Below are 27,129 nucleotides of genomic sequence, written 5' to 3'. Positions count from 1 at the left end.
GAATAGAGGTGGGTCTAAATTGAAAGATAAGTAATAAAAATTAACAATCACAATAACATTGCAGCCTCAAAGAACAATAGTTTTTTTTGTTGTTTTTTTTTTAAAGCTGGAACGCATCAGAAGAGGAGAGCAAATAATTAAAAAAAAAATAAAAACAAAGTTGGAAATTTGCTAAGAATTGGCCAATCTATATCATACTACAAGATAACTTAAAGGTGAACCACCCCTTTAAGAACTCTTTTGTTAAACTTTTTGACATAGTGCCAAGTAAGGGCCTGTTGTCATCATTTTTGTTGTTCTGTGTGTATCCAGGTTTGAAGCAGGCAGGAGCAATAGTCTCATATACCAACATACTATATATCCAGAGTCTTACAGGGTAACATAACAGTTACAGCATTACTAGGGGTTATTAAACTAAGTGTAAATGCTGTGACTTTCACTACATTAGTCTATTAGAATGTTTACAGTTTAAAAGTGAGCTGGGCAATACTGCATAACCATGGAATCATTATTATTTATATACTTACAAATATATTGGATTCTCACAAGTTCCACAGAAGACTTTTTAGCCCCTGGATTAAAAAAAAAATAATATTCTTAGGTGCTTTATATTGTGGATTTGAATAGGTCTGATTTTGAAAAAAAATGACAAAGTAGGCTGGCTAAAGAGGTTATTATTTGTTTTCTTCGTACTATATGTGTCTAATAACAAGTATTCATCTAAATAGGACTGTTATGGGACTTTTTCTCCTGCAGTCGATCGATGTTCTCAATAATGTTAGCCCCAGTGGAAATCTAAGTGATAAACAAAGCTGGAGTATGAGGATTGTCTGAATTGCCTAGATCTTGTCTAATAAAGATCACATCTTATAAAAGCAATGGCTACTTGTGCTATTGATTTTAATTTTTCTGCTGAGGAGAAAAAAAAATCATATTTTAAAGTTTCTTGAGTGTTTAGATTTCTAAAGGCTTTTAATTAGATGTATGTGATCACTAATAGTATTATAGATTCCCTAATAAAATAAAAAAAAAGAACATTGTTTAGTGGTATAAAATATATATTTTATTTTTCTGGATACCAGTGTGCACAAAATTCGATATTGACACAGCCATTGGTGTCACACGTGTAGATCATCTACGTGTAAGATCTGCTTTTTCCACCTTATTTGTGAAGCTTTTTGAAAGGTGAAAGCAGTTATTTTGAACAGATTGATTATTTTATTGATTTTTATTACTTCACAACATCACTTTATTCTTAAACAATATAGCATATTGTACTATAAACCAGTTATTTCAAATTGGGCTCAAGTTAATTGCAGTTCAGTGGCCGGAAGATAAATAAGCCAAAGATTTCCTTAGCACCTTTTGATTGATATGATAGAACAGGGCAGTTTAACAGTCAGGTTAGATTAGGGAGAGGTGGGTGAAAAATGACAATGGAGCAAGATACGTTGAGGTTTTATAGAAAGTAATAGGTTGGGCGAGGCTTTAGGCATGAACATTAGCATATACTGTTATACATGTATAAGTATTAGAAAATATGCCCATATATAAGGCTTAAACAATCTGGAGAAAAAAATTGCAATTTTAATCACTGTTTATGCTGATTTTGCAATATAATGCTGTATATAGAAGAACTGAATTCATTTCAGTGTTGTGGAATGTAGTAAAAATGGGGTATTTAAATATATTAAACAGTTTAAAACCTACAGAAAATCTTGCTTGTTTTCCACACAAAGCTGTCATTGCTTAGAAAACCTTTCACTTGTGAATTGAGTCCTTTGTTCTGCAAACAGTAGGTTTAAATTCTCAGTCTCCCTCATTCCTTCAGCAGGGAATGGGGATCTGATCTGCAGTGAGAAACTACATACAGAGTTCTGAACAGTCTTCTGCTAATTCGATGCACACATGGATGCTTTTTAGTATCTGCAAATTCATTGTTGGCATCTTAAATTAGTCATCTGACTCTCTGCCAAGGTTTTCATATTCTTTCATATGACTATATTACCAAAATCCGCTCATCCTTATTGCTGCCATACCAGCAAAACAAGGCTAATGCATTGCTTTGCTGTTACCAGAAGCAGCAGTTTACTAAGATCCCAGCTGATAAAGTATCTCGCTGCACTGTTTGCTTCAAAATACTTTACTGCTGAATTGTAGCTTTTGCTCCTAAAGCAAGGTTCCTATCTCCTACCCTGTTAATCTGTTGATTGCAGCCTGATTTGTATGTCACAACTTATAAAAATCCCTCCTCTGATTATTTATTTTCTGCAGGTTGCTGTCACTTGTTTGCATTGATAATCCTAACGCTGATTGTATTCTGCTTACAGTAACGGCACAACCAACAAGATGAATGGAGCTTTGGATCACTCAGACCAGCCAGACCCAGATGCCATTAAGATGTTTGTTGGTCAGATCCCACGATCGTGGTCAGAAAAAGAGCTTAAGGACCTTTTTGAGCCTTATGGAGCTGTCTATCAGATCAATGTCCTGCGAGATCGGAGTCAAAACCCACCACAAAGCAAAGGTAGAGTTATATTTTGCCATTATAGTAGTTTTCCCAATATGGGGGTCTTTCACATTTAGTTATGAAATTAGAGTTTTGTTCTGATCCTGCACTCAAGATATTGAAAATACTGTATTACTGTATCACTTGGGTATAATTGATGTTACCTACGTGATTTTATTTTTGATAGCAATATTAGCAATATAGCCATATTAGGGCCCCAAAAGCTTTGGTTTGCTACATGCTATCTTTTTCCAGTTGTATGAGAATAGAAGTATTACATTTATTCTGGAAATGTTAAAGAAATATATAAATATATACGGTTTCCTGTTGCTTTTAAGTTTCAGAAAGTGCAATTTACTAGTAAAGGGAGCGTTGAATGCTGCACATTTATGCACATTGTGCTGTGAAATTACTGCCATTCAAGCTTAATAATGGCATTTTAATGGGAAATCATAAATATGTGTGAGGGAGTCTTGAATCCAGTGAGACTAGGCATGTTGCTGTTTCTCTGTCAGAATTCGGAAGCTGCACTTTTTCTTACTTTTCATTTGACATTTTAAAAACTCATCTCTGCAAGAAAAGGCCTGAACTACTTTCACTAAAAATGGCATAGGACATCAAGAAACATTTTATCCATCACTATATATGTACAATACGCTAGATGTGGGTGCAATTTGGCACAATTTGTGCATAGTCCATTCATTAGTGTAGTGCACATTTTATATCCATCAAACACAGGTCAGAAAAGTATTCAAACAACTAGGATACTTAATATTATATGAACAATGACAGCATCTAATTTTATAAACAACTGATTTCTTCAAAACATACAGCTACTCATTAACAGTTGGGAACAAATCCAATGATGATGATGATGATGATGATGAAGTCATGAGCAAGCGTGACGAAAAGCATAGGGCGGATGTAACTTGAGGGGGGCAAGCGAGTGGGTTACACTAGGGGACAGGACTGATCTGTCTGTGGCTTTTGCTAGCCATTTGTTGAGCGAATGTGAGGGTGGGTGAGCGGCGGCAAGCGGGTAGGCTAACACTCGCACTGCAGCGCGGCTCTTGATAGCCGCAAACTTTGGGATCGCAATGTGGGTTTGAAGTGGCCCCTGCTAACCGCGAACACTGACTGCCCGCGGTGACACTTAAATTTGTGGGTGGCCTCTACACCCAGGTGCAGTGTTGTAACCGCATGGGCTGAAGCTGACGCCATTGCGATTAATTCTTTGTGAAGCACTTGCTGCAGGTAGTGACTGCCGTTCAGGATTTCGCAGAGATAGGGCATAATTACACAATTTAGCCTTACTATAGGCGGCTCTCTACCCTCCCACTCTTTCTCGCTAAGTAATGGTGATTGAGTGGGGTATTTGGCTCAGAGCAGCTAAGTGATAATAGTGCTGTTCTTAACTTAAGTGAGATGTACTCTAAGCAGCATTTGTCAATTAAGCTCTGCAAATTTAGTCATACATAGGGAGCGGAATTAAGAAATCAATAAACAGCTGCTATAGGTGTATGACTATCATTTTGGGCCTTAAGCCCCACTCCTAATGATATTATTTTTATATATATATATAGTTTACCCACTAATGTATTGGGTGCTTTCCCCTGACCCCCTTTCATATTTCTCCGGTGGTAATTTGACTGGTAATATTGATGGGGGATGTAATGAATTCCTCTATTAATGTATATAAACAAAATAATCTAAATTGTGAATAGCCTGCCAACTGGAATGAAACCAACTGACTTCGGTTTATCTGATTTTATGACGTGGTATCTAATAAATTCATCAATTTTAATTTATCAATAAAGGTTAAATTTTAAGGCATAAACACAAAAAACCTTTTTCTGTTTGTATAACAAATCCACCATGTATACATTTGTTGCAAAATATTTGGGTTTGCTACACTGTGTACACCCCCCCTCCCTTTGGGGAACTCCTTTTGAGAGATTTACTTTAAATGATATCCATTAATTGTAGTTGATGAATTATCTAGAACAATGGCCAAAGGGAGACCAAAAACAAGTTAACTGCTTCAGTTAAGTCTACATGCATTTATAGGCCACTAGCATGAGGTTTCTTTTCACTTTATCATATTCAGTACCACAGTGAAAATCCAGGTAGTCTATTGTACATACATACATTTTGTCCTGTTGTGATCTCTTTAGGTGCAAAGCAGGTAATTAAATATTGGTAATGTGTAGCCCCTAACTGTCCTTGCCCGACTCATCTAATTACACAGGTGGCCATGCAATGGAATAAGATCTATTTTTTTCCGCACAAGTGAACTGTTAACAGTGCAGACATCCCAATGCATCGGATAGAAGGATAAGACTAGCACTCTTAGTTTACATGGGGTCTTGTTAGCAAGACAATATGTAATGTAAATTCTATGGCTACTCTATGTTTCTATGTGACTACATTTTATAACAACTGCATTATATTTACCATAGTTGCTAAATTGTACCAGTGCATTTGCCAATAGCAACCATTCAGATCTTTTGCTTTTATTGAAAAAAATAGAAATATTCACTATACCGTATATACTCGAGTATAAGCCGACCCGAATATAAGCCGAGGTACCTAATTTTACCTAAGAAAACTGGAAAAACGTATTGACTCGAGTATAAGCCTAGGGTGGGAAATGCAGCAGCTACTGCTAAGTTTCAATAATAAGTTTTTTCTACACATCGAAAAGCAAAACTGATACCATAAGAAATTCCAATTATCAAAACTTCTGCTTACCTCATATCTTCCTACATGCCCTCTCAGCCAATAAATTCTGTAAATTTTAATACCATTTTGTAAGATACAACTTACTGTGCTGTGATTCTCTTTTATTCAAAACAACATTTTGCGTTGCTGTAGCGAGCATGCAGACACGTCGCACTGCCGGCAACTCACCACCCCCGTGTCACCCGAGCACTCTCCTACAGACTGCATGCAGGCAGGTCGCGTGGGCAGCAAAACCCTCACACCCCCGTGTGTCACCCCAGCGCTGACTCTTATCAATTGCATGCAGGCAGGTCGCGCCAGCGGCATCCCCCCCATCACCCGAGCACTATCTCCTACTGACTACATGCGTGTCACCCGAGCACTGTCTCTTGTGGACTGCATGCAGGCAGGTCGCGCCGCCGGCATCAACCTCCCTCCCCCGTGCCTCTCCTACCAATGTGCACGTCGCCTGCATGTCACTCTCTGTCCTATGTCGCGCCTCCGGATGCTGTCCCGAGCTCGCACAATCCTGCCGAACTTACTAGTACCGGCGCATCAGTTGCAGGCACGTCACGCACACGCAGAGGGAGGGGGGTACTCGGGCGTGACGTGCCTGCAACTGATGCGCCGGTACTAGTAAGTTCGGCAGGATTGTGAGAGCTCGGGACAGCATCCGGAGGCGCAACACAGAGTGACATGCAGGCGACGTGCACATCGGTAGGAGAGACACGGGGGAGGGAGGTTGATGCCTGTATGCAGTTGTTTGATTTCGAGTGCTCGGGCGACGCAGGAGGGGCTCTGGGGGGTTGCCAGCGGCTCAACGTGTCTGCATCCTGCCTGAAACTGATGCGCTGGTACTAGTTGACTCGAGTACAAGCCGAGGATTCCTTTTTTAGCACATTTTGAGTGCTGGAAAACTCGGCTTATACTCGAGTATATACGGTACATTGTATTCTGAGAGCTGCACTGGGTCTTTTGAGCAAGAAGTTATGTGTCCCAGGTCCCTCTCTCTAGTAGGTTTACTCTTGAGCTAGAGGCAAGCACTGATTAATGGGCAGGAGGGAGAACTATAGGCTAACTATTGTGATAAGATAGTAGCAGTGGGAGATTTAAATTGCTGTCACTATGTGTATTTCTCCTGCTGGTTAGACAGCAGGTTAATAGTAGGCAATTTGGTTGCACGTGGGCCCCCAAGAGCAAAGGGCCCTTGTTGGCCAGTGAGCCCCTATCACTAGAGCATACAGCTGCACCACATACATGAAAGAATAAATGAAGACAAGGCATGAATCAAGTGTTAAAAGATAAAATTAAAAAGATAATATGGAAAAAGAAATGATTGATGATGGATGAACAATGAAGCAGAAGTATTATAATGGAACAGAGAGAAAGGAAAAAAATAAAGGATAAAGTGTTCCTTGAGATTAATTTATCCATAAGGGGGTTGAAGGAAATAGAAAGTTGAAATCAGACAGGACTTTCCTTGATTATATGCCTTAAACATGTTGCTCTAAGCAGTAGAGAAATGGTGTAATTAGTACCCAGCTAAGCAGCCTGGTTTGCTGACTGGATGGCATCTGTACAGCCTGTTGCTATGGGCACCTTGTGACCTTTCTGTGCTGGTAGTATACATTGTGTAAGACGTAAAAGAACAATTTACCATTCCATGTTATACACGTTCCAACTTTGTCTAGAGGATCCTGTCAGTTTAATTTTGAAAACTTAGGGGTATTAATACTTTGTAAAGCTAATAGCCCTGCCCACTCCAGTACCCTGCCAATTAACCTGAGCCAGACTTCGACACATTTTCTTTTTTTTCTGCTAAAGAAATATTGCGCATGTGCACTGTAAGGACCTGAAACATTGCTACCCAACACAGGTCATTGACAGGGAGTCGGTGGAGCAAAGGTTTTAGCTTTAATATGAATTAATAGTGTTAGTTAGGTTCTTGTAGTAATACCAACATGTTGCTGTAAAAAGCAGGACCTTTAACCCAGTATATATAACCTACATCTGTTTTTTTGTAAATCCAATAAACATCTTACAAATTCAACTCATTGTTTATATAACTTTTACAATCTCTTTTGATAGTGTGATGCTAACATATTAACATACAAAGTTATAAGAACAAATGGCTGATTTGTGGCCACATTTAACAGTTTTGCTGCCAGAGTGGAAACTACATGCATAAAAACATGACAAAAGGTTAAAGATCTTGTAGCTGTTCTGTACCCAGTGGAATTTGATTTAGTGCTAAGAAGGCTTATATGAAAAGTTATCTTGTCTCCTCACTACAGTACCTGCTTGCTCTTTCTCATGGTTGATAGCCCTTCTCCATCCCGTTAGTTTATCCAGGAGATTAGGAGAGCTGCATGCTTTAGATATTGACATCTCCCATTTCACTTTCATGAGACTTACAAGGTCTGTTATCGTTCTTAGATCAGGCTTAACCTTGTTATTTCTCATTTCCATTTTAACCTAAGGAGCGGTAAGGGAAGAAATGAATGTGCCCTATAATTTCATGTGTCTGAGATAAAATGGAAGATGCCTTGACCCCATCCATTTGCTCAGTCTCCAGATTTTGCTCATTAAAATTCAACATTCATTGCCAGTAGAAAATAAATGAGTGCTCAGTATTAAAAAATAAAGCATACATACACAGGGAATTGTTGAGAAAACTAATTGATACAAAGTAAAAACAATAGATGTGTTGTTTTAAGGAATCATCTAGATGGAGAATACACAGATTTGTGTAGTATTGATATTGGTTCATCTAATTAACCTCTTTACGAAACAATCAATATTATTAATTTATGTATTCATAATGACACTATAGTCCTTTCTGTCTTCTTTGCTATCAACATGTTACAACAGAGGTCCTTAAAGTTTTGAGTTCAAGCACCCTCACCTATTTACATGGTTACATACAGAGGATAGGAAAACATGATAGTAGCTATGATTTTCCTTTAGTTCCAGGCATATCCTGTGCAAAACAGTACATTTGCATGTATCCTCAATTTCCTCTAACTAGCCTTTAAGTTGGCCACCTCTGTTCACAGTTTTTGGCCACACACATTGAATCGCTGTGTCACAGGAATACTAAATTCATCTCTCCAATAGCCTTTACATTATACTCCCAAAGTGTCTGGCTTCACTCTGCCCCTTGCTCAAGATTGAATGTCATAAGGACAGCTGAAAGTTTGCTAAAAACATATTTTGGCTGTCTACATGTTTCAACCTTGCCCTTACTTGGCTCTTATTAAATGTAAATGGGTTGATTTACAAATATTAGTGGTAAATGCACTAGTGTAGTTACATATAGCGACAAGTCAGATCGTTGCTTCCATTGTTTAATTTATAGCAGACTGTTCAAAGATTATTGCTCATTTGCTATTGGCAACTGCACAAGCTCAGTTTAGCGCCTATGCAAGTAAAAAGGCCCTAAAAAGATTTTTAAATATATTCCGACAAATAGTTTCTTTTTTCAGTAGAGACATTTTAGCAATTGTTGGCTGAACTAAACTTCCAAACATGTAGCCAGATGAGAAGCAGAATGCTAACCTTGGTGCTGCCTATTCTGGCATAAGACACAATTGCTTAGTTTAATTTGTATTGAATGTTTATTTGCTGTTGTATATATCGTTCAGTGTTCAGCTTGGAGACTGGTAAAGGAAGGTTTAGGCAGAACAGTTAAGTAAATATATTGTAGTGTCCTTTATAATGCAATTTTTCTCTATAAAGAATTAAACTGAGCATACATAAGGCCCAGCTGAACCCTACCAACTTTAGTCTCACTAAATATTCACTTATATATTGTGCAAATATAATGATTTTCATCATTGCCATGGCATTGACTATGGGCAAATACACTTGTATTACTAATAAATGGAATGACTGATAGCAAGTGAACATCACAAAGGAGCACCACCTTAAGCCATTTTATTTATCTTGCTACAAACAGGGTGTTTGAAGCCACTCTTGCTCACCTCTAATCTCTTCCAGGAAAAGCTCTCCATATTTCAGATCATTATTTGTGCTTTGTATAAAAAATAGTTGAGTACATTTCATATATTAAATTTCTATTTGCTGTTTCACATAACAACAATGGCTAAAGTAATTTGTAGAAAGTGAATCCATCTCTCAGAAAATTGTCTGTGCTCCCAAGCTTTAGAAAAATGTGTGCTTACCGAACTGCATTTTCTGTAATATCTTTGATTCATTTAATTCCATGTCACTTGTTTTAATACATTCCACCTCTCTAGAAGATTCAGAGTGATAGTATTTATTCCAAACAGTAGTCCAATTTAGATTTTGTGTTTTGGCAATTCATTTTTAGTAGCATTTGACATGTGGGTTAATGTCAGATTATGCTTTATATCTACATAACTGTATTGCTTGAACTCCAGAGGATTGTAGATAAAGCTATTTTGTGCTTATTGCAACAATACGAATGCATATTGGGGCATTTTGCTTACTTTGCAATCATAAAATATCTTGCATTGTCAGTGAGTCTTTTGTCTTAAGGAAATATATTTTTCACTTGAGAATAAGGGAATTATAACATGTACTCACTCTTAGGAAGGAGAAATGGTACAGCCCTGTATAAAAGATCATTCTTAATGTTAAATGTGATTAAATACTTGATACACAGTATTATTAAACAAGTGTAATGCTTAAGTTATGTGTTCCTCCCATATGAGGTAATTTAGTAACATTAATAAATATGTACTAAAAAGATTTTGTAGTGCTGCAGATTTAAAGTGCTATATGTTGTTTTTCAGTGAAAACACTGTACTTGTCACTTATTGTATAAGAAGAATTTCCCTCTATGCAAAAAAGATTTGAAATAGTAGTAAGACACTATCATCCACATATTGTATGAATTATCTACACTGTAGCCCTCAAAACATTAACAACAAAATTGCAAGTAAGCTAAAATATATTTGGTGATAGTGAGTGATACGATAAATGAGTGTAACAGTAGCCAAATATATGCCATTCAATTTATAGGCACTGAAACCGCTTTACTGCTGAACTTCATTGGAAGACAGAGTTCAGTTTCTCACTCAGTAGATGAGTGGGAGAACTGGGAGTCTTACTACTCACCTACAGTAACACAAAATCTAACAGCCTAAACATTGGAAGGTTTTTTTCATTGCTCAGCAGTAGACAGTAGCAGTTGTGTGCTCCTTCCAGTACTATATTTACAAAAGTATTTTTATATAACCATATACTTGAGTTTTTATGAAATTCTCAACCGATTGTCCTTGTGATGCTCTAGATACATATTTGCATTATGGTGATTCTTTCTGACTTGCCTTGCATGTTTTACAAATACAGACCTATAAAGTATTAATGTTTAATCATAGCTGTCTTTGCTGATGAAATCTTTCCCCTTAAAGTACCTACATTGTAGTTTCACTTACACAAGTATTTCCTTTATTACGATTGGATTACATTTAGGACAGCTAATAAAATCAAACCTTACACTTCAGTGGCCCACAAAAACAGTAAATGAGAAAAGTGTTCTTCTTTAAGCATATTTTCACATGCATTCTTTCTTCTGTAAATCCTCAATAAAAATTACAGAGGGCGGTTATGAGAGTCATATTTCTCATACTGTTTAGGTGCCAACCATAGCACTATGTCAAACAAATTCTAGTGGGGGTTAGAGGATTTTCACCCTGCTTTAATCATTCCAAGGTCAGACAAACAGTGGAATCTGTTGGCACAGTAGCATACAATTGTAACAGTTAACATTTTCGAAGAGCTTGTAAGGAGATTGTAAACAGAATGTTATCCTCATTAATCCAACAATTCTAAAGACAATTTTAGTGATTCCCAGATGACAGCTACCTCTAAAGACATATAGGGAAACATTCTCCTAGAAATAACACAGAGGTCTTAAGGCAATACACAGTCTATTATCTATGTATTTTTTTACTTCATATTATATACCATAGAATGGAGATGTGAGAATTGATTTGTGTCTAGCTGAAAATTAAATGGGTCAGTAGTCTTCAGTGCAAGGCAGAATCTCAATTTACTTGGAGAAAAAAATCCCACTATTACATACCCAGTCTTCATTTTATGCCTTTTTCCAGCACACTCTAAACAAGAAATTCCTAGCCAAGCACATTAATGTCAAAGACATATTATGTGTCCTCATAAATAGAATTATTGTGTTCTGTGGGACAAAATGTAGACAATGTCAAATGTTTTAATAAGGCCTTTGTTCTAATGACAGATGACCTTTATAGGAATTTGAATGAATGAGGGCTGTATTTAATTATAAGCAGAATCCAGAGATTAAAAGAAATATTTAGCACACAATTCCACTTTTAACAAGTCAATATAAAATACTGGATCCTTCAGTTTGTAAAGACTGAACAGGACACATTTTACTATTAGAAAGGTAGAAAAATCTTGACTGTGCAGTGTCAAGAAGGCAGGCTTCCACCCCTTAACAGATGTGAACTGTCTCCTACCTCCTCTTTTTGTACTATAACTTTCCTTGGAGACAAAAAGGCATTCTAGTTGGGATTTAAAGGCCATGGATCATTAAAAAACAAAGGCAAAAGTTATACAATTTAACAAAAATGAAATACAATAAAGTGTAAGTTAACAATAATATTAATATGTTTCACTCATGGAATTCTTCCCAAATACTACTGTATGGCTGCCTGACATTCCAGCCAATTTCCGCAGCAATGTTGGATGTGCAAGTGGTAGCAGACAACTTTGGACACTGTATTTCTGGGCCCCCAGCCCAAGGAAGCCTTCCTTCACAAGCTGTGACTAGAGGAACACCATCTGAACTCACCCCTTGCAACCCTATCCTCAGGACAGATTGGTTGTATGCACAGACAGGGGGGGCACTTCCCTCTGTCCTACTCTTATTCCTATCATGTCTCCCTACCTCACATCCTGTTAACCTACTTCCCCGTTCTTCTCTCCACCTATCCTGACCTACACCCTTGATCCCCCTTCACTAACTGCCTGTCCCTTCCTAGCGCCAACAAGACTCATTTCTTTCCATAGAAAACAGTCCCCTGCTCTGTTGTTTCCCTCCTTTAATATATATTCTCATCTATAAGATCCAAATTTATAACTTTACTCTGCCTACCATATGTATGCATTTCTTTCTGTTTTCTGCGTGTTTATTGCTTTATTGTTCATATACTTTCACAACATAAACATTTTAATATTTGAAGGCCAATTACTAATGTCTAAAAGGTAATATACCAAATTATTTTTTAAGAAATTGTGTTTCTAAGGAACTTTGCAATAAATAGCACATTTCCAATGGTCAGTATCTGTCTGTCACTTTGTGGTGCATTGTTTTCAAACTCTAAACCACCAAGGCAGAGAAGCATGCAAGGCTGACTTCTGCAACATTATTTCAAGGTATAGAACCAGCAGAGCACAAAAAGGGAGGAAAAATTGTTCTTCAATTTGCACTTACATACATGCACTTACAAACATATTTTTGTTAATAAATACACATTGGAAAGTTGCTTAGAATTATTTTCTTTCATTTTACAAAAATGCATTTGTTGTAATTTTTTTATATCCTATTGTAATTTTTTCAGTCTGCATTTGCAATTTTTCATCTATATATTGAGTTCATACTGGAATACATAATGCGGGTTTAAATGAATGGTGCTATTGCCAAAGCAGTTATAAATAATGGCATATTCACTATGTGCTCCTGGCGAAATCTCAGGCTTTTGAAACAATCTCATGGTGCGAGTTTTGCTTCAAATGTTGCATTCTAATGTCCACAGTATGTTCCAACCATTCATCTTCAATCACTCAACTGCTTTTCTCACCACAGTCTTTCTGTCTCACACATATGTGTTTGTCTGCAGTGCCCTAAAGCACAGATTCTCACAATGATTTTTCTATAATAACAACTAAGATAGAGATGCTAAAACTGACTTCTATTAATAAGTTACTAATTGACTTACAAAAGCAGAAATTACTACAGGGCAATCTTCCTTATTAACCTAAAACTCAAAGCTGCTGAGTTAATCACTGACCTCAGAAAACCAAGCAATGGAAGTTGAAGTTAGGGAAAAAGTTATACTAATACGTTTCTGCTAAAGCACATATTCCTGTAGAAAAAAACAAATAAATTAGAAAGAATTTAATATTTGTCAATTTTTCAAATAAAAGTTTTAGAAACTTTTGTAAGTGTTAGGGTGTCATGGCCTGGCGGCTTACAGGTTGGGGTCAGGACCAATAAGGAAGCTGGTGCACAGACTAGACAGGAACTAATCTGGTTTGCAGTAATCAAGGGGTTAAGAGAGTTTGTGATCATTTCCAGGCCATGACCCACATGGCGGCCTCGGGCATCACCATTTTAGATCTGGCGCCAGAGAAAAGAGGAGCACCATTGGGCGCTCCTCACATATAGTAAGTTACACAACACATGTTTGTGAAACTGCTGTTTAACAAATAAAACCATAGGGCAATATAATGGCTCTTACTCACAAGCATTTTGTTATGTGTTCCCCTGTTGTTGCTCTTTCACACTTTCCACCACAAGCGAACAAGTGAGTTAATGCAGCCCATACTTTGCTAGGTGTTTGTACTCACTATGCCACTCAAAACCACAGAACACAGGTTGAATCGAGCTTGATGCTTATGTGTAAAGGCTCAAAAAAGGTAATATTAGCAAACTAAGGAGAGCAATGCTAGCCTGTGACTTACAGATTTAATGATACTATCTGCACAGCATCTTGCACTTGTTAATGTTGGCGGGAGTTGTAGTATGGAAACAGTTACACTGCCCCCAGCTGACTATTTATTTTTCAAAAAAAAAAAATGATTTCCCTAAAAGCCATTGAGAAGCAGAAAAACCAAGCTGCTCATAAAGAAACCTGGCCCTGCTGGATTGCACACTTTTTACTTCCATGTGCCTTCAATAGAAGTCAATTGATTTCAGGATTTCTGTACAGATCTAAGCACTCACATCCAATTTACCCTATATACAATGTTTCCAACTAAAATAGGGCCAAAGAAGAAAATATGATTGATATGTGAATGTTATAAGGCACCTTAAGGGTCCCAGTCCTGGGAATGCTTTGTAAAAAGTAAGAGTTTAAGAGTTGTAATTTAAGAACTCCTCTGAGCATGCTCATCAGAAGTGATGATCAAATTGTTTTGGCAGGCATGGATTCGCAGTGAACTTCCGCATTTCGCCATCAGCGCCGTTGACGGCAGCAAAAATTTGCCTCGAAAAACATTCGGCGCGCATCTTTTTTTTGCTCGATGTCAGTAAAAGTTGTGCACATCAAAAAAATTGAGCAATAGCTGCGTTTCACAAATTTTGTGCCGTTTCGAGAAATTTTTCACAATTTCAAGTGAAGCAAAGTGAAGCGGGACAGATTTGCTCATTACTACTCATCAGTTAAGGCCCTATGTTAGAGGGGGTAGACATACTCTGCATTCCAGCTAAAGTGCAACTAGTAGATGATGAAAATTATACTTTTTTCTTCAGCTTGTGCACTGAAGATTTCATAAAGACTTTCTACAGTTACATTCTTAATTTGGGTTGAAAAAAGACCAAAGTCCACATACTTTTACTGAATCTATACACTCAGATATATGAAATATATATACCAATACCTATACTAACTTTTTGTAGATCTTAGTATCACAATAGCTTTGGATATTATGCTTTCACAAGAAATCATCCAAGAACCTCTTAAAGGCATTAACAGAATCTGCCATCACAACATCACTCGGAAGGGCGTTGCACAACCTCACTGCTCTCACCGTTAAAAACCACCTATGCTGCTTTACAGAGTTCCTCTGCTCAATTATCTTTTCTATTGGAAAAAAGATGCCCTACTATAACAGGGATCCCCAACCTTTTATACCCTTGAGCCACATTCAAATGGAAAAAGTGTTGGGGAGCAACACAAACATGAAAAAACTTTCTGGGGGTGCCAATGAGAGCTATAATTGGCTATTGAATAGTCCTTATGTGGACTGGCAGTCCACAAAAGGTTCTGTTTGGCATTACACTGAGCTTTTATGTAACCAAAACTTGCATCCTAACCAGAAATTTAAAAAATAAGCACCTGCTTTGAGGGTGCAACATCCAAGGGGTTGGTGAGTAACATGTTGGTCACAAACTACTGGATGGGGATCACTGGTCTATAATAATGTACATGTACAGAGTATTCATGTCCCATTGCAAGTGCTTTTTCTTTAGAAAAAAAAAACAATCCAACCTTGACAGTCTAACCTTATTGTCTAAATATTCCATCCGCTTTACCAGTTTAGTTGCACGTCTCTGCACTCTCCAGCTTATTAATATCCTGGACTGGAGCCCAAAACTGCACTGCGTACTCAAGATGAGGCCTTACCACAAACTTATGATGAGGCAAAATTATGTTTTCATCACTTGAGTCAATGCCCTTTATGCAAGGCAGCACTTAATTTGCTTAGGTAGCAACAGACTGAGACAGCCTTGGATTAAAGAACATGTTAGCTACAAAAATCCCTAGATACTTCTTGATAAAAAGCAACCAAAGCAAACAATACAGTGTTTTGCATTTAAGAGGGTGACCAGTAAATACTACATAATAATTGGTCCCTATAGTTGATAAGATCTGTAGCAAACATTGCTTCTGATATTACATAACTTTCTAGTATACTGCCAAATATTCTCAGTTCACTAGGAAGATCTAAATATGCTGAGTTAGATGTAAATCCATCATTTTTGTAAGTGCCATTAACTAAGCTAAAGTAAATTGGCAGAAATCAGTTGGAAAATAAAATGAAAACCATTCCTAAAATAAAAAGGATGGCCCAGTAATCACTTAGTAAACAGTTGTTTCCAATTGTTTAATATATTATCTGAACTGGCACTGCATGTCCAATATCATTTGTCTTTCTAATTCTTGTTCCACATTGCCTCCCACTTCAGCCCAAAACACAACAGCTGTGCCAAGGAGTGGGTGGAAAAATGGCCTTATTATTAACCTAAGTTGAAAACATAATGGTTTTTTGAATGTCTTCATTCAGTGACACAGTCGCACAAAGTATTAATGGTCTGTTTTAAACATTACAAAATAGAGCATTTATTTAATAGCTCATTATGCCTAAGTCTAGGATACATATTACTGAAAGGGGACTATCAGTCTAAATGACTTCCTTCTGTGCAGTTTAATGTATCTATGAGGTCTCATATTGGTGTACAGTTTCATTAGAAATAATATCCTTACACAACAAGCTTTTATATGGTGCTATAGCATTTGTAATCATTTCAGCTCTAGTGAGCATCGTTACAAAACAGGATCAAACTGGAATTCATACACATTCAAGTATTAAAACATCATTATCTTACACAGATATGTGATCTAAAATCTTCTAATATACAATCCCTAGCTTTTAAGAAACTGGCATACTACAAATTCCACGGCCTTAATGCTGAATCGGGATGCTAGAATCATCTAAATAAGTGGGCAGTTGCAGTTTAGAGAAACAGTTCATAAGTTTGTGGGTCTACGTAAGGAAAGATCAAACATAAGGATGCCTAATGGTTCAATCATTTTTTTGTAAGTGCATATGGGTTGCTTTCATTTAATTCAATTGCCCCATTAATTACTGTATTTGTACTTTTCAAGTGTTGGACATGGGTTTATTTAGTACAAATGCAAACTTCTGTAGAGATATTTTACCAAGAATTCCTAGCAATATTGAGTTGCAATTCTTCTGTTCAATTACAATCAACAGATATTTGTTTCTCCATTTTTGTGAACTCTGCTGGACTAATCTGAGACCTGCTGTTGCAAATAGAAAGCCTCTTTATCCGTTCCTTTAAGAGCAGTGAAATGAAATGGGTAGTCATGTAATCATTTACTTATCTCTTTGTATCGGAGCTTATGATGTCTGTAATGTTGGAAGCTGGCATTACCGTGTTTTCGAAACAATTATTTTACAGTGCCATATACTTTGCAGAAAGAGGGAAAGCAACAAATTATAGACTAAGCATCAAAGGGCTAATAGAGTTTAACTATTTGTTGCAGCAGAAATTTAATAGAGGAGAAGGAAAACATAGCTTTTTAGCTCACTTCTAGATAAAGAGACAATTCCATTCATTTTAAGTAATAACCCTTGAGATTTTTTTTCTCAGCCTCCAACTGTGTATCTTCTTGTAGACTGTATTGGATGATAACGGTGAAAAGCATATAAAAACCATTCTGGATACAGATGTAATTGTTTCTATATCTTAACAAAAACTAAGATACTGTATAGTGAGTTAAATACAGTTCATCACCACAGTGACCTTGAGATGAAGTTAAATATCAGTGCTAGTGTTGGGTCTAAGAAAATGCTACTGATATTTATTCTGATGTTAATATACTTTGCACCAGTAATACCATTTTTTAACAGTATTTTGACTGATTCAACATCTTTGCTATACATCACAGTTAGGGGCACATAAGACCCGATGGTTTTCTGGGCTCAAATCACGATATAGTAATTCGTAGTAACCACAATAATTTCTGATGTTGTAAAATGTCACAAAAATTCTTCAATCTGTGTTACCAAAATATCGCAATTGCATTCCAAAAGTCACACGATTTTTGTGCTGAAAAGTTCGTTAAGCCACAAAAACCTTTCTGGCTTTGATGCCTTCCATAGGACTCAATGGGACTTGACAGATCAAACCTGGCAAAAAGTTAGTCCGGAGGAAAATTTAACCAAAGCTTTAAAGAATTTCGAAATGTTCGTAGTCTTTGAGCAAAATACGATTTTCTTTTGTGGTTTTTAAATGAAAACCACGAAAAAGTTGTGGAATTTTAACAAAATTTTCTCATACATTCCAAAATGTTCTATAATTTAAAAAAAAGTTAGAAAAAATACGACTTTATCTCAAAATTGTTTAGTAAATGGGCCCTTATGTGTATACACTCAAGCCACAGGGAGCACTGGTATGAAACATTTTATTTCCAGAACAGCCATCATGTACAACCATGTGGTTTACCTATGTGAACCTACTGGCTTTCAGTTTGTGAACTGTACCACATAAAAGTAAGTTTTAATTGGTTGTTTTTAGAGCTATTATATAGGATTTTCAAACAGGGTAGGCCACTGGGCACCAAAACTTTTTGTGTCCCTACAAGGCAGCAGATTTATGGAAGGGGAAAGTAAAGTAAATTCACTGTGCATTGTGCACTGTGTGCAACAGATTGAAATTAACTGTTTTTCTCTAGAACAACGTGTTTTTCTCAAGTCAGGATGGTTTCAACATATCAGGACTGTCCAGCCTGCTACAAATCCTAGCATCTGCAGACAACTAAAGCAGCCCTTCACAAAAATAATGGCCCAAACATATTTTCTTTGGGTCCTTCCATCAGTATAGGCAGTCCAAGTTTTTGTTGGTTACTTGAGTTGTACTTATTTGTGGCATACTACTACACAAGGCCATTGCCCACTACAATAGAAGGTGAAATAAAACTTTATTAAAGGGATTCACACATAAAAATACATGTAAACCCCAAAATGTGTGAATATTTCTTGCTTATGCTTAACTTCCTGCTTTATGGATATGAAAACATAGTAATGTAAAGCAATTCTCCTGATAAATAGTATAAGGAAAGGGGTACAGGATAACTAAAGAAATTAGTATTGCCTTTGCCTCCATAATATCGATATCCAAATCTATTTCTGGTGAGTGCACACATTCTTGTTTATACAGGAGAACTCCTGTGCTAGCAAAATATAATAATTTTACAAATCATATTATGCAGAATTAAAATTAGGGCATTTGTGGGATGTGGAATCTAGTGCAGATGAATAACATGTTTTTTTTCTGTTTTGCCAGGTTGCAAATACTTTCCTGCAAAAACACACATACAAATGTGTGTAAATGGTATTTTACTTGTTTTGATTGTGGAGCGGAGTTTTAATAAATATTTTAAAAAAATAGTAGCCATAGGGACACATTTTTCTAATTGTGGAATTGTATCTTACCACAATAACATTCCCCCACTCTCTATTGATGGGGGAAAGTTAGTGTTCACCATTTAATAAATGCACGTCTAAAAATCCCATCAAAATAAATAGAGTGGTAAAATTTTAATATGATGAACTCTTATTTTACACTTTGATAAATCTGCCCCATAAAGTTCTGTCTGGACATAATAGTAATGTTCCTTCTTATAATATCAAATTATATTTAACTAACAAAGCAACAGTTAGCATTCAAAAACCCATGCTGCTGAAGCAGTCCTTTATATGTACCATAATCTCTAATAAATACAAATTACAAAAAAAAACAAAAATAGAATTTCATGACCGCTCAAGGACAAGATATTGTGAGACTGTTTAGGATGCAGCAGGAATCAATGTTCTTTTTTTCTCACGCTACAGCTACAAAGAAAGAGAATTGTGGCTGGTTTTATTTATGCAACCTGCTACTATATGTATGCCTCAAATACAGAATTTCCCTTTTTTCTCTTTTTTTGAGCCACAGTCACAGTAGAACTGGAGATGCCAGTCCATTGACTAAAATGATTGTCATTACTCATTTTGTGATTAAAATGTACTTATGCACTGGTTCTGTTACCACTTATTAGAAGGCACTTTAGCACTTCACTAAAGCCCTGCAGGTCTCCACAGAGAATGCTCTGGAACATCATAGTAATCATTTATTACTAATTCTATGCTTTAAATTCCGAGCAGAATATCAGTGAATCTTTAGGATTCTGTGCTTGCACAAACTAACTCCTGCCACTGCTGCAGTTAATAGAAAAGCATTTGCGATGAATTGCAGACACCTTCTTGAATAAACTTGACATTTATAAAGTAAACTGTGTTGTATTTTTGAGATAAAATGCAGGAGACAGTGAGGCCACCATCTGTACATCTGAATATAAGGCCACTATCTGTCTTCCTATTCAGTACTCATGAAAACAACAAGATGTTGGTGGGCCCCATATGCACTGAATAATTCAGAGCAATGTACTCTAGATTCTATTGCTTACATCAAAACTGAAAATTCCATTGGTTGGTGGCTTCCATGTATTAGTCTGCCAATCCACAAATGAAAGGGGCAAGACTTAAGTGGTCACTGTTGTGGTGAATTATGTTTTTGGCTATTCTGTTGTTCTGCCTGCGGGCCAATATTTTCCTAAAGGACCTTGATCAGTTTTCAGTTCAAGGCAGCAATTTACTGCAATCATTTTGGAAAAGGTGTCTTAATGTAGCAGAAATATCTTCACTTTAGATAAGTGTAAACTTATTTTAGGAGCTATTTTTTCACAATTTAATTACTTTGCTTCTGTTTTTAGTTTTACCTCAGTGTCTCACCTAGATGTTCTTTAACAAAAGATAATCAATAGTTTTTCAGCCTCTGGGTGGCATAACATTATATCTGATAATTGCTTGTTTTTCATTTGCTCTGCTATCAGAAAACACATTTTCTGCAGAAAGGACTAGGCATTAAAGGTTACGGTGCAGAAGAAAAATAACTTTTAACTTTTTAACATTATTTGCAAGCAATTGATATAGAATCCAATGCAAAATATCCTGCTTGAAAAGTTCAGTAATCTCCATAAAAATGTAATTATTTTGGGTTTTGTTTCAGTTATTAGTGTTTGAAGAAGGTATCATATTAATACTGTGAGTATTTTTGTAACTTTCCTGTTATATTATAGTTGCAAACATGTTTAGAGAAGAGAAAACACAAACATTAGGTTAAAAGAATTCTTATGATGGAATGAGCTGTGACATTCAGCATTTTATTCAAAGTTGCAATAAATGAACTGCTAAGCCACTCACATACATTTATGTATGCCTGTTTAAATTAATTAGGCTAAAGTAATTAGGCTAAGACTTACTGAACCATGTGGTTCATATTTATCGTATATATACATATATATTTCCACAAAGGTTGAGGACAAAACAAACAGACAAGATGTCCCAGCGTTTTTATTCCATGATCATACTAAAAAATAGAAATTAAGTCCAGGCACTTTCCTTCTATGTTTAATACAATAGAAAAATCTACAGCAAAATTAAATAACCAGTTCTGCTCAGAGGGAGATAACCATAAAGCTTCCCCAAACCATACCTTGGAAATAGGTAAGAATATTTTGATTAGTTTCTTGTAAATAATAAGAGAGGAAATAGCTACTGTGTCACAAAAGAAAGATCACATTTCATGTGTTAAACAGCACTTAAAGTTAGCAGAGATGTTCACATGGATGTGTTAGTAATAAATTATAGGCCAGTGATCGAATGTTAAGGAAATTATTAGAGCTTTATTTAGTGCCTCAACTAATTTTAGACTATTCCCAAAAGAGGTTAAAAGAAGAAAAAGATATAAAATCTTTAGTTCCATTGTATATTTTGAGTCACAGTTTCAGGGGAATTTGGTTTGTTTCAAGATGTCTTTACAACCCCATTTCCAATAAGTTTTAAATCTTGGGTAGGAAGATAATTTTACTGAAATGTATTCAGTACATATGCTACCATTCTAGGCATTTCAGATGGCACCTTTCTATACAGACTCAGAGCAAACCTTTGCTGCTCTTGTGCCAAGTTCTGTTCTGCACACTAACTTTAGACCATCTCATATTATGTTCTTGTTGGGCAAAATGTAGTTTGATAGGTAAATCAGTAGCAAATAATAATGCTAAAGAAAATAGTGAAATGTCATTTAGTATAACATCAAATTTACAAAAATTGTAATTTACCCTGTGCTTAGCTCAGATTCTATTGCATGGTTTTCCCAGTAGAGCAGACATAGCATTCAAATTTCTATGGGTTTGTTATTAGTTGTTTATTAATTGGGCATGATCATTCCTTTTCAGAACACAAGAGCTTCTAATTATGGGGGCAACTTTTTTTTACTTGAACTGGGTAATACTAAAGAATTCACAGCAGTATGAAATATTTGTATGCTACTAAACACTTTTCTGACAGTTAGGAAAATGTTCCATATGGTCAGGAAAGTAGCAGTTTTACACATTTATCAAATAGAGAAACAAGTCACTTCATCAGATTGGGTTTGGCTGCAGTTGATCGCCATCCTGTTTAATGGTGCCCTTTTATGTTTTAATGTGTTTGAGCCTAAAGTGTTTTAAAGTGTTTTCATATATACTAACTGAAGCATTAATACATTGGTCCTTAAATATAATAACAAATATATATACACATGGAACCCTGACATTTTGTGACTCAGAATCTCCTATTGAATCTGATCTTATTTAAAGGGAAGCAATACCCCCAAACATTGTAGGTCTTAACTATGTAACTATGTACTGTATATGTTATAAAGGTTTATTTTGCTTTAACTGGCTTTGAATATCTTTTTAACTCTCTAATAAAATTTCAATAATTTGCAGACACCTGGAATTGAAATAACTTCAATATCAGTTAGTGTAAATGATGTGGATCTTTGTGCAAACTCAGCACTACTAATTTTATACAGCCTGCAGTAAAACCTTTGGTTTTGGGAGGTATAGAATCATGATCTCATGATCAAAGGAAGTATTGGAATCGGGTATTGTGAATCTGACATTGCAGTGGGGCGGTTACTGAGCAAATGTGCTCCATATTTGCAGACAGGTTATGATGTATTATAATAAGAAATGTGTAATTTATTTTAATGAGCTACATGTATTCATAAACACTATAATCATATATGCACAGAAAGCAGCATAGTAACACTCTACAACATTCTAAAGCAAGTGTATTGAAGTACTGAAGCACTGCAGAATAAAATTGCATTGTACTAAAAGAGCGCATATTGTGGCCACAGCATGGAATTAATCCATACATCAAGGAGGTTTTTACAAACACGACAGAGCCATGGATGGCTTCCAAAACAACAAGGACTTTGATAATGATAAATAAGGCTATTTTAAGTTAAAAAGCTCTATCAGATATTTTCTGTGAAACCCGAATAGAGAAAAATGCCCTGAAGAAGAAAATGCTTCATATTTATTGATGTATTTCAAAGGCTAAAAAAGGTTTCTCAGCTGCAGTTGATTTTCCAGGTGGCCTGTTGGAAACAAAAAAAAATGAAAACTAAGAGACTGTTAGCAGTTTGCCACTGCAGAAGGTAGTCCTGCTATTCTTTATTCCCATTATTTTATTCTTTTATGCAAATAAACACCCCCACATTTTCTACATTTCCTGGAATTGAAAAAGCAATTAGAAGAGCTAATTATAAAAGCCTAGTAATGCTGTATAATACTTCAATTGTATAATTCTTAGTTTGCACTTGCCTAAAAAAAAATCTAATTTTTGTGCTTGAGGCACAGGTAAAGAAGACAATATAATAAAATAGTGTCACTTGCTCACTAAGTGTGAATATTGTCTCCCAAAATGCATGATGATCTCACTGTAGGTCTTTCTTAGAATACGGGAAACTATTTTACATATGTTCATTAAAAAAAAAATAATGTAATTATAATGGTAGGAGGCGGATGGCGATATTTTCAGCAAAATATATGGAAGACGCCTCATCTACCATTAGCCTAATATGGATCTTAAAACCTATGACAGGCTTGCATCTCCTTTGCAGTTCATTATAAATATATATATCTTGTAGTTCAAAATGTTTGTGTATTATTGCATTTACCACCGACGTTTCGGTCCCTCTTGAAAAAGTTCCCAAAGGGAACCAAAACGTTGGTTGTGCATGCAATAATATACAAATATTTTGAACCAAAGACCCTTGGTGCTGGCTGTGATTTATTTTTTATACATTGTATTTCCTTGCACAAGGGCGGCTAAATTGTAGTGCAACTGGAGTGAGGTGCTGTTTTGAGGCTGTTTTGATACTAAAACACTTGGAAAATTCTTTTCACAAACCTCAATCTTTTTACAGCTTTACAAAAAAATATTTTGTAACAGTTGCTAAAGGACAAAAATATACTAACTATGGATGGCCATTAGACGAAAATGCATTCTGGTACAAAAAACATTTTTAAGCATTTCAAATAGATATTGTGCTAGAAAACATGCTAACATTTATATATATTACTATATGTTTATGGTAGTTCTATACCTTTTTAATGAAAAAAAGACACTTGCAGAATTCTGTAACATCTGCCCTGGGACAGTAATCCATATTAACCAATCATAAGATAGCATTTAGTGGTCACCTGTTTAGAAGCTGTTGGCTGCTGTGGGTTACTGCACCTGGGCAAAGCTATTGAGTTTTCTTACATAACAGAATACAAATGGTAATTTGCACGAGATTTTAGCTTGAGTCACTCCTCTTCAACAAAGAAGCCCTCTAGTGTTTTTTAATGTTACTGTAGGAGACAAAGTGAGTCTTATATATAACCTATGCCATTCTTTATGCAGACACAACAGTGCTTTCCAGTAGTAACACATTAGCAGTAAACTTTCCATTAATTATGCATGCAGCACTGCAGTTCAAGAAGCATCTAAAAGCTGCGATTGTCCTACTGTATATGACAAAATTACATTAAAATTCTTCAGATACATTTACAGCCATTAGATGTTTAAAATTGCTTAATGCAAGTGGCTTACTTCAGAGAGAAAGAGAAGCAGACTCTAGCAATTTTGGCCTTGATATCTTTTCTATCTGTGTCGCACTTTAGTTGGAATTTACATAATAATGACAGAGAGTATAACAGCACACATACCAGCATTAGTTACTCTCCCAAAAGACTAAAAAAATGCAGCAGATTTAAGCAATCTAGGTCACAAAATAAAAAAGTGTCTCGATTTTATAGTAGAGGACATTTATACAGCACATTTGTATTCACTGGAGAGGAAGAATGACAGAGTGAGGCTCTTCCAGTAGAACTCCCCAGTGCAGCTAAGGGTTGACAGCAAATGTGGACTTGTGACCAATTAACAGAAATGCAAGCACAATGCACAGGATACAGGGAAGAAAATGGCCACTGTGGGATGATTCCTTAGTTCTAGCTATACAACAGGTTCAAGCTTGCAATTTGATATTCTCTTGACGTAAAATGTAGATGGTGACATGATGACACTAATGGTACCTAGCTCCTATTATGCAAAAACTGAATACAGACTGCAAACGCACGATAAACACAAGCACCAGCCAGCCCATTTATTTTTAGCATGTGTTAATGCACTGTCCTACAGTACATGTAAATTCAGCACAGTTAAAAATGAATTTCATTACTTGGCTAGTGGTAAAAAATATTACAGTAATTTGTCACCTTGGTGTGTATAAGTTCTTAGCTGGTAACAGACTGTGCATGTCTTAAAGCCATTATACTAATTGTTGGGTATGTAGAGCGCTGACATCACATACCCCCATATGTAGAAAAAGGCACTCTTTGCCCATGTGCAGTAACCCATAGCAACAAAAAAACATTTGCACTTGGTGACCAGTAAATGATACCTGATATAGGTGAAGTGGCTTCACACCATATTTAAATTAACCCATATAGGCCAATAAACTATAACTGTGATTTGACTTTGTTACATACCAGCATGTGTAATGTTATTCTTTTTAGGGGTTTGTTTGTTTTTTTAAGGATTGGGGTACACAGTTGGGATCATTGTTATTTCTTGCCCAGTGCAATTATTTTTGACAAGTCTACTGTAGGAAGAATAATTAAAGCAAACCTTTCATTGGCTGCTATGGACTCTGCAACTGGTCAATTTAATTCAACTGGTAATTTTTCCATTACTCTGTAAGTAATGGAAAATGTAATTTGCAAATTTACTAAGTGTATCTGACTTTTTTTGTCATGTGATAGACGTATCAATGTATGAATTCATAAGGTGAATAAGTAGGATGATACACATTTTTTCTTCACAAACTTTTATTTGCCATTTATGTCTTTTGTTTAATGAAAGCCATTAGAGCACACTTGTTAGCTAGGCCCAAAAACAGAGATTTCACTTTAAATAGTAGGAGCAGACATCACTGATAGGATCTGCATGAAGGCAAAAAGGAATCATCACAGAGACAGCTGGGCTGTCTTGAACCTTCAGGACAGTAATCCGAGTTGCCATACCATCAGTACACCAGAAAAGATTTATTGCTGGCCCAATGAAGGCTTCACTCCTGGGAACTAGTAAGTACAATGCTCTTGTACGATCAGCACCAGGCAAGTGGATAGCTCACCTGTCAAATGCAAGAGAACTACAAGAGAAGCCTTGACATGGTATGCAAGGAAATGTGTTTATTCCATTTTATACTGTTGGAGTAGATGTGCAACATTAATACACTTGTTTTAGGATCATTTAAGAATATTGCCAGTAGCTCAGTACATTAATGCCCTGTCTGGAGATGATAATTCTTCATAATAAAGTCAGAAGTGCTTTACCTTCCAGTCAGCAGCTTTGCTCTAAAATACATTTGTGAAATGTTATCTTCTTAGACAATCACCTAATGTAATACATTATTCCACCCTGTTGATAAGTGCATTACAGCAATATGATTCTGGGGATTTATTCATTTCTCAATCAGTGCTGCAGCAGGAATTATGCGCCTTGATTCATGGATGTGTTTTGCGTGTTTTAGAGGCACAATTTGCATTATAAGACTTTAAACTGACATTTCATCTTTTTATGAACCCATATGATTTTATATCTGACATAATAACAGCCTTAAACATCCAATTTCTTAAATGTTAGTTCTTAAAAATAGGAAACAGCCTAAAGTGAGTGTTTACAATATGGGTTGCTTCGTTCCCTATATTATTGAAATAACTCATTTTGCAATATGACTGCAAGGCAGGTCTTATCATTCTGTGAGGAGCAGATTAGAAGTGCCTGCAGCAGAAGGCACTAATGAGGTAAATGCCTGGGGATTGCAGGCATCTGTATGTTTACAGGAGGTTGTGAGCCAAATAACAGTTCTGGTAGTGGCTGAGCCAAAATCTGTCCAGTGATGCAAGTCATGTTTAAAA

The 27,129-nt window shown here is 36.2% G+C and overlaps 1 protein-coding gene across 30 annotated transcripts in view; it reads left to right on the top strand.

Annotated features, from left to right (window-relative positions):
- The window catches only part of celf2 (CUGBP, Elav-like family member 2), a 278,315-nt gene that overhangs the window by 133,878 nt on the left and 117,308 nt on the right, over nucleotides 1-27,129 (top strand). For all 30 annotated transcript variants that reach the window (XM_012958454.3, XM_031897549.1, XM_031897543.1 and 27 more), the window contains 1 exon segment: nucleotides 2,331-2,527. In XM_012958454.3, the coding sequence (XP_012813908.1) occupies nucleotides 2,331-2,527 (197 nt within the window).

The sequence above is a fragment of the Xenopus tropicalis genome, chromosome 3 (genome assembly GCF_000004195.4).
Source record: "Xenopus tropicalis strain Nigerian chromosome 3, UCB_Xtro_10.0, whole genome shotgun sequence".
NCBI lineage: Eukaryota > Metazoa > Chordata > Amphibia > Anura > Pipidae > Xenopus > Xenopus tropicalis.
Note: the sequence above shows the minus strand (reverse complement) of the source record. Positions and strands in the feature narration are given on the sequence as shown.